Here is a 13,162-nt window from a genome sequence, read left to right on the forward strand (position 1 = left end):
GAATTAATTTAGTATGATTAGCAGCATAAATGTATGGTTTGTAATCTGCTTACATATAAGTTTTCTGGTCTCTAATGAAGGCTTGAGACTAAACTTGCCTGATTTGTAATATTACCGGTTTGTATATATTGTTGTGAAATAATACAATTAGAGTATTTGGAATACAGTATCCCTGCTTTTTCTTACCTTTTGGAGAATAGGTATAATTATATAGTTTTCATAGATAATATAAATTTATGCAATATTTCTATCTATCTCATGCCTTTGCTATCTGTTCAACTTTGATTTTGAGAACAAATTACAATGCTTCAGCATCCATCCTGGTATTGATTATAGTGTGGGGTCTGAAATTAATATGAAGGTGTCATAAAAATATTTTCATCAAAGAATTGTAGAGCAAGACAGTTTGTGTAACATAACAAAATAAACCTACATTTCAATGTAAGTCTGATATTTTAAATGGACTGGACTGAAACACTATTGACACTGGTTTCTGTCTTGTGGAGTAAAATAGTTGTGTTCGCTCATCTTCAAAAAACATTGCGATTTTTTTTTCTTTAGCCACAAGAGCCCCCTGCCTCTGCCTGGTGGGATGGGGAAGTAGCTTTGGAGTAAAGCTGAGCAGTCTTGTAAAGGAGTCATGGGTTTTTAGGGTAAATAAATATTTAACCTTTCTAAGCTCATTTGGATATAGCACAATTAGTATCTCAACAAAAGTGCTGATTTGAAAATAAACAGGCTAAGTTAGAAAAAGAATAAAATGTTGAAAGACATAGGCATAGCAATTGGTGAAGTACACAATGCTACTTTCTTTCTTGAAATAGCGGTTTGGGTAAAAGATTTAGAGAAAGGAGAACAATTTAATCTTGCCTTGAACATCTCATAATGTGTTTACTATTACTATTAAACTAAGAGTTAAAACTTTCTTCAATAGGGAAAGAAGACACTCCTTCATTACTTGGCCTTTGTGGTTCTTTGACATCAGTTGCAAGTTACAAATCTCTCACCAGCTTGAAATCAAGTGAATGTCTTGCAAGTCCTACAACAGAGATAACAAGTCCTGGACTAACACCTTCTTGAACAAGTCTAAACAGAAATAAGCTTTTGTGTCTGCATTCAATTGGCATTCCTTAATTTATCATTAAGACTTATAAAATGTCAACTCAATTTTTAAAAAATGCTTTCTTTTTTGTTTCCATAAATCTAAAAAACTGTGTTTAGTAACTGTCTTTGAAAACAAAAATACATAACAATATTCATGTTTTCAACAAACAAAACTAAAATCCAGTATAAAGGAAAAATATTCTTAACCATTAGATTCAATCTGCAAAGAAAATATTACAATTAATAATGGTTCATTCTAAAACCTCTAAGAAAATATTACACTAGATTTTCATATAAATGTTTTAAGTATTTTGCAATTTTTTGATTCAAATCTATTTTTTGCTATTTATTCTGTAATAAAATTTTAAAATGAGGGCCAAATAGCTATGATAACAGTAAACTTTATTTAATTTTTGAAGCTTTGCAATTTAAACTTTGAAGTGCAATTCTATTTAGTAAGAGTTTATTTTCCAGCATTACTGGCAATGGTTGAGTATATTAATACAATCTCGTGTAAACATTCATACTTACAGGGACCTCTAATTTTGAGGACTACGAGGAAATGCTTTATTGTGCCAAAGAAGTTCTGTACATTGTTTACTAGTGTGCTGCAACATGTGGGTATCTACAAGTGCAGAAATTTAATTGTCAGTGTGACTACTACTAATTTAAAGAAATAACGTGCCTCCAGTAAGACTTGCTTTGAAAAACAAATGAAATAGGGAGCACATGATTACTCAAAATCTTGTATTGGTAAGTTTACTGTGTTAATGTATGTGGTGAGCTAATTTTTTAAATAAAATAGCTCCTGCTTTGTCAAATAACATATACTAGCTACCTGATAATTTAATGCATGTTATCTCTTGTGAAATTAATATCTTTTAAGAACATAATGAGAAATATAATGTAGACTAACACTAACAAGCTTGTATGTGAAATCCAGTATGGTCCAGTAAGTAGTTGATCTAGAACAGTTACATTTTTATAATAGCTGATGACTGGCATAGATGGGATGAAAAAGTTTAATGTATGTATGAAAAAAAAACCTGAAACAATGCTTGTGCATGAAGAGACTGCCTTGAATTTGAAAACTTGCCAAGCTTTCAGAATGAAAACTTATGCAAATGTGTTGAGTTGTTGTATCAACATTGCAGATACATTAAAACATTTTGTACCACTGGCAACCTATAGTTGTACTAGTTCTTGATGACTGGAATGCTGCCCATATTACATTCAGTAGCACTAAGCAATCAAAATCAACTGTAGAAACTGATTTAAATATCATTGGAACCTAATTATTCAAGACAACATGCTCTTTTAAAGTTTTATTAATAGTTACTATACAAATACAGGTAGTCCTTCACTTATGGCCACAACTAAGCCCAAAATTTATATTGCTAAGCAAGATAGTGCTGTAGACAAATGCTAGGAACAACAGTTATTCTAATACTGAAAACTTGCTTTTTAGCTGGAAAAATCGCACATATATATTGCTGTACTTGAAAGTCAATCAGTGCTTCAATACCAGCAGCATAAGGAAAGGTGCAGTTATATTTTCTTCCTTCCTTTGCAGTTTTCAATATTACCAAACATATATATTGGAGAGTCACAGTTTGGGATAAAATTGTCTTTAAAATCTTCAACCATATTGTTACCATCTTTTGGGCACAGAATTTTATAAGAGAAGGCGTTCTGGATGAAGTTTTCCATATGTCACTTTAATGAGATCATTTACATAGTATTAGTCAACATGGAATTAGTTGTTTTCTTCTAATCTATAGAGTATTACCTAATCTTGTTACTCTTGTATGACACATGTAGCAAACAGGACTACTAAAAGCATTCTGACTGTACCTTTTAGTACACAACAGAATCAAGAAGCAGCTTTTAAAGTAATAACAATCACTCACATATCAATTCACTGAATATATGGCTAAGATAGTTTCTCTGTTTTTGATAAACAAGTCTATTGTAATTAGTTTTCAATATAAATTATCCTAATCCTTCATGAGAAGGCTATGAGCAAAAGTAATGATGTTGCTCTACTGATATTTGATTCTACTAATTCAAAGCAATACTTAAGTAATTTACAGTAATTTATAAATCACTGAATATAATCAATTAATCTAGTAGTACTTGAAACTGTATTGTTCCAAGAAGTACTGTATAAAAGTATAAAGAAACATGAGGGTTGGATATGTATATGTGAGGACCTAGGTGCTCTCTCAGCTTGGTTGTTTTGCAAATATTTCCTTATCTGATTAAGTAACATCTTTAGTACTAGGAGTGGAGTTTGCTATCTATTTATATACACATGCTGGTAGAAGTATTCTTGGCGATTCCTTCATCAGATTGTTATTTACTTTTTGGTTGTTGGTCTAGTGTTTGATTGTCTAGATAATCCATTAGTTGGTCTACCAGATAATCTCTGCTCTCTAGGTTTTAAAACACCTAGCAGACATTAACACCAAAATTAACACTAGATCAGTAATCAGCACTCACTTGAGGTACCCAGTGATCTTCATGATTAGATGAAACTTGAATCTAAATCTCTTTCACCCCAGTAAAATACATTAAGCATCTCAAAAAAGGTCATATAAGAAACAATCTTATTTTCCTTTTCTAAAAATGTATCAGAAAAAAATTAGATACCTAGATAAATCCTTTCATTTAAAGTAGATAACAAAATGTAACACACACACACACACCACACGTTTTTAAAAAATATTTGGAAAATTCTATTAGGCACCAGATATATTTAGTTCATTTAGTTATATGACCTCTTCAAATGCACATATGAATATTGACTACCTAGTATGTTTAACCTTTTTTTGAAACACTTGAAAGTTTTCTTCCAAGACATAAATACTAATTTGTAAAAATTTACATTTACAGTGATACCTCAGTTCTCATCGTTAATTGGTTCTAAAGACAATGCATATTTTAAGTAAAAATAGGGTTGTATATCATTACATGAGAAATAAACGTAAAAGTTAATAAATACTGTGTTTAAAATTGAATAAAATAAAAACTTAATTTTACCTTTACTGAAAAGTACATGTCCTAATGGGATTGTCCTGTTCCAGTCCACATGCACAAACTCTCAGGGAGTTTTTAAAACTTCATTATTTGCATCAACTGCAAAGTTCCAAGCCTGCTTAAACTAGGCACAGGATTAGTCCACAGGCACAAATCCGCAAGTCCACATACACAATCTGAAATCCAGGCACAATCCAGGATCTACACAATAAATCCAAGTCAAGGCACAAATCCAAAATGGGAGAAGCAGGTTTGGAATCCAAACATGCAGTCACATAAAGCACAAATCTGAAGTCACAAAAACTGGACCCATGGAGTTGGAGCATGTGCACAGCAGAAAAAACAAGCTGCTATTTCCAATGTCGCATTGCTCCATGCTTTGGGTTAAATAGGTGCTTGCTGGTATAATTCATTAGGAGGAGACTGCTTCCTCATGAGTAGCTTCGTTGACACTGTTGTGCCTCCCTCTGTTCAGTAGAATCTAGCAGAGGAGGCCATTCCAGCCTGCCATCCCTATAGGTTCAGCGAGTCAGTCCCAATTTCTACTACTGGTTCACCCGAACCGATGCGAACCGGTAGCAACCCACCTCTGGGTCATTCCCTTGATACTCTCTCCAAGGTTCCTAGCCTCTCTTCTTCCTTTGACCCCTTTACTTTCTGCTCAGAGTGAACAGAGACCTTGGAGTCTTCCTGATGCTTCCCCGTGTCCTCCCCTGAAGCACCCAGAGTTGGATTTTGCTCTTTGTCTGGGGAAGAGTGGATAGCAAGAGAGGTTACACAGAGTGTTACTTGGAAGGAGAGTTCCCCATCAATAAAACATTAATCATCAGGTGTTTTTTTCTCTTTTCTGCCATTTTTCAACTTGTACCACAGCTTCTGACATTCTGCTTGTTTTCAGAGTTCCTTGAAAGTGTGAAATTGGTCATTGAATAAATTCACATTTCTGCTTGTCAAAGCTTTGCCCAGATGATATTTCTTCACCAGTGGTGGGTTCGGTGCAACAGGGCCCGGCGTCTATATGAATGCGCTCAGCATGTGTGCACACGTGTGCAGTGCACACATGCATACTTACCACCTGCGATGTTCCGCGATGCCTCCATGACACTCCAACTGGTTAGCAGAGCGTTGTGCAGGTGCCGTACGCTCCGTGCGTGTGCGCAGAAGCCCTAAAGAGCTGAAATACAGGAAAGGAGCAGTACCCGGTGCTCCTGGCAAGCACCAATATGCCCGCACTGGGGCATACCGGTCGTAACCCACCACTGTTCTTCACCCTTTTGAACTTCTGTCCATTTTTTACACATTTCTTTTATTAAGGAACTGGGGATATCCTCCCTTATCTCACCTGAAGAAATCTTTTTAGCCATGTTGCTGCTTTTGTAATTCCTACAGCTTCTCAGTGCTAAGCTCTTCATTATATTCTTCCACTAGCTCAAAATCCACAGGACTAATCTCCAGACCGCTGGATTTGACCAAAGATACAATATCAGGCATCATGGTATCCTCTGTACTGGCAGGCTTAGGATCAGCATCAAACCAAAGTTTCTCTGAGTCAGTTTCTGGCCACAAATTCTTCCACACTGAATTCATTGTCTTATAAGAGACTTTGTTCTGGGCCTTAACAGGTAAAGTTAAGACAGTGTAGGATATTGAAATGCTTCATTCAGAATTCTGTGAGGGTCAACTGAGTGTCAGAGATTATTTCAGAACACTTCTGAAAAAGCCTTGGAGTAAAACTTTTTGAAGTTTGAAATGACCTGCTAGTCCATGGGCTGGGTGAGAATAGTAATGAGGAACAAGAATCTTATAGTGATGAAGCTAACTCCTCCAATAAGTCATGCTCCAACCCCGGGGGATGGGTATGTGTATTGTCCATTAGTAGGAGAGCTTTCAGAGGCAAATCTTTCTCCAGCAAATATTTTATCACTGAGGGACCAAACACTTCATCTACTTGGTGAAAAATTGCCTCATGACCCAAGCTTTGCTGTTTGCTCTCCATATCACATGTACTTTTCTTTTTAATGACATTATGCTTCTTGAAAATTTGCAGGTTTTCACTATGATAGACATAGTAGAGGCTTGATTTTAAGGCCCCACTAGCATTCCCACAAAACAATAGGATGTCCCTCAGTATTTTGTGACCTGGTAATGCATTCGCTTTTGTGAGGTACCGTAGGTTCTACTCGACATTTTTTTCAAAAAAGTTCAGTCTCATCACAGTTTAAAAAACTGGTGGGAAATAAAAACCATCACAGGTGAATTCACAAGCATCCTTTTTATTAGCATTCACTGCCTTTTCATACCTCACAACACTATGGATGTCAGTTCTCTTTTCAAAATTATCAAACCAACCATGGCTGGTCTTAAAAACTTCAACACTCTCACCACTTGGTGCTGGTTTGTTTTTCAAAAGATCATCATGCAACAGATTTTCCTGTGCACTGCTTGGAGAATCCAAGCATGGGTTCAACTTCAGTTTGTCTGCCCGGTAACAACTCAGTCAAGCCCATCAGTGTGACTTAGACTCTCTCCTTAGTTATTGAGCAGAGAAATTGAAGTTTTTCTTAGTTTGGATTCTTCAAACAATTCCTATACCAGCGGCAGCACCAAGGAAAACATTCTGAATATTTACAGCTGTCAAACGCCTCGCAGGCTCACACAAGGCTCGGAGTCTGCAGCGTGGAGCTGTCAAAGCTCTGTTTGAAGCAATGGCTCCGCAGAAGCATGGACATTCTTGCAGGCACCACAGCAGCTAGCACATCAGCTACTGATTCGGCTGGGTGAGAATCAGCGTCGGATGCAGCAGGGAGCCAAACACTATGCTCGGGTGATCATTTGTTAGCTAATCGAAGCACGATCACCATTTTGGGCACAAGTTTGGGGCGGCTGCCATTTTAAGTAGCACTTTTAGTGCGTCCGCCATTTTGGGCCACTAGATAGTAACAATTGCTTCGTTCTAGTGGCATTTTGGCTTTAGGAAAGAATGCACCCCTCGAGAGATGTTTATAGGCTGCTCCTGGGTCATTGACTTTCCTCTCCTTGCCCTGCAGCCTGCTAGCCTGGCCTGCCAACGTGCCAGCTAGACAGAACACCAGCCTAGCACCTCCTGCTACCTTTGCAGTTCCAACATTGAAGGGACACACCACAGCTTCGTCCTAATACTGCAGGCCTCAGCAGAGCAGTGCTAGTGCCAGTGGCTTCGAATGAGGCTGCCTGGGTGCTCTCCTAACCCAACCCCGGGCCTTTCCCTGTCCAAGTACTTGGTCACAAGGTGGCGAGGCTGTGGTTGAACACAGCCTATAGAGGTGAACATAACATAAGCCTGATCCTGGGGTGGTAAGTGTGGAGTCCCTGATTGCCAGCCTACCTGACAATCAAGGATGGCTGACCAGTGCCAAGAGGTGGATGAACCTCTCCCTGGGCCATCTTTCGCTGACCAGCCAGCCCCCAAGAAAAGAGGGACTAAGGCACCATCCAAGGGGTCTACCAAGTCAGGAGGTCTAAAGCATCATCCCACAAATCCTCTGCATTAGATAGAGATGCCAGTAGGAGATTTAAGGCCCCAATTCACTAGAGCGCAGAAGGTGCTGAGGGATAATTCATCTCCTTCAAGGCAGGCCTGTGAATTTATTCAGGCCAGGGATGAGGCACAAGATTGGCCCCCAGATGATGTTTTGGTCTCCCAGGGTTTCCAGGCAGCTTGTTTCAAAGATGATTTTGAACCCTTCAATTATTCTCCCTTTGCTGCCCAGGACTTACCTAGCAACTCCAGGGAGGCCGAGCCTTTGGCTGACCTTAGACCTACCCCAGCAGGGTTTTCTGTGGAACAGCAGGAATATATTTCCCAGGCTATTCTGCAAGCCATGGAATTGACCCTTCAACACAGTGCAACTCCTGATTCCACCAGGGTTTGGAACCCCAGATACCCAGGCCCAGAGCAGGGATAACCTCTTTCCCACTCAGAATCTCCCTTCTCCCAAGCATCAGTACAAAGTGAGGAGTCACTAGCAGCAGAGGAGGTAGCTACTGAGCAGATCCTCTCAGATGATGAGGATATGACTCCTGACAAACCCGCCTTTACGGGTCTCTTTAAGCCCAGACTCTTCAAGTTGCTGCTCCACAAGGCAAAGTCAGTCACTAGCTCAGAGATGGCCAGTATCTCAGCTGAGCCAGCCAAGGAAACACCAGGCAAGGCACTCAGGTGCAATAACTTGTTCTCAGAATCTCTGGCCAAGTATGAGGAGGTTCCTGCTCCCCAACTCTTCTTAGATGCTGTCCAACGCCAATGGGCTTAGCCTGGTTCCATCCCAGCTCCCAGTGGCTGTGACAAATGATTGTATTCGGTGGCTACCGAAATGGAGAACCTACTACAGTGGTCCAAGGTAGATTCCCCTTGGGGGAATCAGCACTTATTCCTTCTGATCTCACGGAAGGGCTGAAGGTGAAGGACAAGAGAGCAGAGTCCGCTTTCCAGAAGGTTCACCAAGTTGTGTCCTGGGCCATTAGGGCCTCGACCTCAGCTTCTTTTTTTAATAGGGCCACCTTTATGTGGCTGAGGCAACTTTTAATAAATAATTAAATAAAATTTTTACATAAGATTCCTGCAGAGGATTCCAGGCTCTGCCAGGACTTAAACAAACTGGCGACAGCTACAGAATATCCGGTGGATGCCACCCTTAATGCTGCCAAGTTTGCGTTGTGAGCATTGGTGGCTAACGTAATGTCCAGGCATCTAGTTTAGCTTTGCCATTGGCTGGCAGACATGCAGTCCAAGTGGAGCCTTGCTTGGCCCCATTCAAAGGGTATAAACTCTTTGGCGAGGCCCTTGGCCCTGTATTGGTGGAGACGAAAGATAAGAAAAAGGTCTTACCAGTCCAGTGCAAGCATACAAATAACAGGGTCTCCCTATACTCCCGCAAACAGCTCTTTTATCAGGCTGACTTGGAACACAGGCTCCCCAGTTTCAGAGATCATATTCCCAGGGGGCTAATAGGTTCCAGGCTAATAGGTTCCAGGACAGAGAGTCCCTCAGAGACAGGGGCAGAGAGTCCTTCAGAGACAGGGGCAACCCTATGGCAGACAACATTGCCAGGGGGAGGTATTAATAAGAAGCCCTTCTGGAGAGCAAAGTGACTATCGACTCACCTTGCCCATTGGTGGTCGTCTACAGGACTTCTTGCCCCAGTGGAAGGAGACGACCACGGATGCCTGGGTTCTCCAGATGGTGAGGCTGGGACTCACCATAGAATTTCTCTCTCCACCACCACGCCACTTTCTGAGTTGCCCCACTCCCAAGAATCCCTCAAAGACAGAATTGATGGAAACTGAAATCCACCACCTCCTAGACATCAAGGTGATAGAACCAATTCCATAAGGTCGGGAAGGTCTAGAATTCTACTCCATACTGTTCCTAGTACCCAAGAGCTCGGGGGTGGGGCAGGCAGAGCCATTTTGGATCTCAAAAGGCTCAACTCCCATGTAGCGTAAAAAAGCTTCAAAATGCAGTCCCTAAATTCCATCCTAGGCAGCATTTGGGAGGGGAATCTACTCTTGTCCATAGACCTCAGGGAGGCTTACCTGCACATACCCATCAGACCATCACACAGAAGGTTCCTGCGGTTCCACTATGCAGGGCCCCACTTTCAGTATCATGCCCTGCCATTCGGCCTGTCATCGCCCCCCTGGACTTTCACAAAACTGTTAGCAGCAGTAGCAGTATACCTCCGATCCCAACTGTTGCAAGTACAATGTTACCTGGACAACATCCTCATCCAGTCTTTGTCTATCAAGACAGGCACACCGGGATGTGCACACTACGATGCTCATCCTATAGAATCATGGCTTCTCCATAAACATGGAGAAAAGTCATCTCCAGCTCATTAGCAGACTCTTGCACTTAGGGGCCATAATCGACACATTGGCCTGCAGAGTGTCCCTCTAATCTACGACAGATGGTCACCTCCATTCAATTGCAATGCCAAGTGCCACTGATACAACTTTCCCGCCTACTAGGGAAAATGATCCCTTTCTTGTCGGTCATTCCCTGGGCAAGATTGCATGCCTGACCGTCACAGTGGCACCAGCAAACCAAAAGAAGCAACTCCTACATCAAGATGCGCATCCCTCCATGAATCTGCATTTCGATTCTTTGGTGGACTTCTCCAGTGATACGGAAAGGTACTTTCTTCAAGGAACCACACTGGGCGACAGTGACATTAGACACCAGACTGTCTGGTTGGGGGGCACACCTTCAATCACAACTGTCGCAAGGGTGTTGGTCCCAGGAGCTGGAGAACAGCATTAACTGGCTGGAACTGAGGGCCACTCACCTAGCCCTATGATGCTTCAGGGATCAAGTTGTCAGCCAACACGTCCTCCTGCTCACGGACAATGTAGCTCTATCTGTCCAAGAAAACCTGTGCTTCATTCAGCCTGACAAGGTCATCCTCATACTAGACCAGTGGTCAGCAAGCCGCGGCTCGCGAGCCACATGCGGCTCTTTACACACTTTAATGTGGCTCTTCTGTGTGCCGGGCGCCCGCTCCCCTCCCTCCTCTCGGGCACTTCAAAACAAGCGCCTCTTTCCCTTTTTTCTTTTCGACCCACAATGATTAGGGAGGATCCTGAAGTCGGGCGGGGACGAGAAGCGAGGAGGCAGAAAAAGAAACGGAGGCTAAGGAGCTTCCCCCCCGCCTCCTCCCAGCAAAAATCTAACCGGGGAGCCGGGCGGGCAGTAGCAAATTAGCCGATCACGCCGCGTGATCAGCTAATTTGCTACTGCCCGCCGGCTCCCTGATAAGATTTTTGCGGGGGGGGGGGGAGAAGCTCCTTGGCCTCCGTCTCTTTTTCTCCCTCCTCGCTTCCTGGGGCTCCACCAATGGGGGAGCAAGGCCCGTCCAGTGCCAGGCTTTGGGCTAACACAGAGGTCTGCAAAGTTGGCTGTTTTAAGACTGGTGGACTTCAACTCTCAGAATTCTGGGAGTTGAAGTCCACCAGTCTTAAGAGCCAATTTTGCAGATCCCTGGGCTAATATGATTGATGCCCTTGGTGGACTTCAATTCTCAGAATTCTGGGAGTTGAAGTCCACAAGTCTTCAAGCTGTCAGGTTTGAAGACCCTGGGTTTTTTTTTCTAAAGGGTTAGGGGTGCAAGAGTCTTGCAACTTGACAGCTTTAAGACTTGCATGCTTCAAATGCCAGAGTTTATTGAAACTAAAAACAGTGTACCATCCTATGTATTTTCGGTTTTAAAAATGTGGCTCTCAAAATAAATTTCAATCGTGGTTTTGGCGAGATTTGGCTCAGTTGAAAAAAAAGGTTGCCCACCACTGTACTAGACCAATCATTCATCCCTAAAATACACTCTTATTTTCACAGGTCTCAAGAAGTAATTTTACCTGACTTTTGCCCCAGTGCCACTCATCCCACCGAAAAACCATGGATGTCAGCCTCTGTTTTGCAATTGCTTTTGGCTGCCATTGAAATAGGGGGGAGGGGAAGCATGGTATTTTGGAAGGGAAGTTTTAAGTACAGGAGAGATTGAAAATAGGGAGTTTTGTTCTCACCATCTACTGCGCATGTTGGAGATAGTGGATGATCCCACCAAGGCCAACTGTCCTGCATACCAACCTGATGATGTTTTTTGAAGATGGATCCCACATGATACCTGAGGGATTTACACATTGGACAAGGGATGGGATTACCAGGGGGAGGGGGTTGGGTTACATATTGACATCTATGATTACGCATGCTTTTGCCTCAGATCTTGCTTTGCTTAGCTGCTATCTTTTCATAACCAGTAAAAGTACTCTTAATTCTGAAAACATGGAGTTAAGTGATTTTTTTCTTGGTTACTGATGGAGGCTGCCGTGACAGTAGCATAATTTTCATGTCAGAAGGGCGATTCGATGTTACATCAAGAGAACGGCTTCCTTTCATCGAACTGAATCATTATTTGTATCCTTTCAGCCGCCTCCATGGGCAAGATGTCATCAACTGTTATTGGTAGATGGTTGAGGGCCTACATTGCGCTATCCTATGAACACCAATCCAAACAGCCATCTGGTTGTATCATGGCTCACTCCACTTGCAGTGCAGCCACCACAGCAGCCTGGGCTATTCAAGCTTCAGTGGAGGAAATATGTAGGGCAGCTATGTGGGCCTCCCCATCGCCGTTCATCAAAAATTATAAACTTGATTCATTTGCCTTGGTTGACGCATCGTTTGGGCAGAGGATCCTACAAGCAATCCATGAAGCTGACGGGGCCCCGGACAGTTTATCATCCCACCCATAGGACCTTAAGCTTAGGTATATCCCATGCTTGGATTCTCCAAGCAGCACACAGAAGGACCATTGTCTTACCTGAACGGTAGTTCTCTGTGTGCTGCGGGAGAATCCAACCCCACACAAAAGTCCGGGTCCACATCCAGATTACATGAAGATAATGGAGTCGAAACACGCATCAGGTCATCAAAGTCTTCTTATGATCCACATCTTTGTTGAGAAACTGAGGCAGTCAAGCCGGGAGGCGTGGCTAAAAGACTCTAAAATTAACTCAATCACCGGACAGACAAACTGAAGTTGAACCCATGTTTGGATTCTCCTGCAGTGCACAGAGAACTACCGTTCAGGTAAGATAACAGTCCTTCACTTTTTCACATATCATACCTTCTGACACAGTCACCCACTTCTTGTTTTTGTTTACCAAAATTAACAGCAATTTTTCAACTTCAAGTGTTTGGGAACACTTCTTTATTCTTAATGATATTGTTCTAGGCACACTGTATTCCCTAGCAAGATCAGTAATCGAATGCCGCTGTCATATTTGTCTATTTTTTCCCCTCTTTTTTTTCTTGGTGGTGTAAGCAATTTTCTTTTCTGCTCAACACTATTACTCTTCTTTTACTTAGGACCCATGATTAGAAGAAAAGCACAAAAATAAACAAAATGACCACAGAAACTAAGACCGCAAGAGGATATGCATAGGGCCACAGATAACACGTGACCCTTTTTTTTTGGCTGGA

The 13,162-nt window shown here is 42.0% G+C and overlaps 1 protein-coding gene across 4 annotated transcripts in view; it reads left to right on the forward strand.

Moving 5' to 3' along the window:
- The window catches only part of RUNDC3B (RUN domain containing 3B), an 80,795-nt gene extending 78,513 nt beyond the window's left edge, over window positions 1–2,282 (forward strand). For all 4 annotated transcript variants that reach the window (XM_081969885.1, XM_081969882.1, XM_081969884.1 and 1 more), the window contains one exon: window positions 935–2,282. In XM_081969885.1, the coding sequence (XP_081826011.1) occupies window positions 935–1,080 (146 nt within the window). In that variant the 3' untranslated portion in view covers window positions 1,081–2,282. The remainder of the gene's footprint in view (window positions 1–934) is intronic.
- The last annotated feature ends 10,880 nt before the right edge of the window (window positions 2,283–13,162 follow it).

The sequence above is a fragment of the Natrix helvetica genome (assembly GCF_964273705.1).
Source record: "Natrix helvetica genome assembly, chromosome: Z".
Lineage (NCBI taxonomy): Eukaryota > Metazoa > Chordata > Lepidosauria > Squamata > Natricidae > Natrix > Natrix helvetica.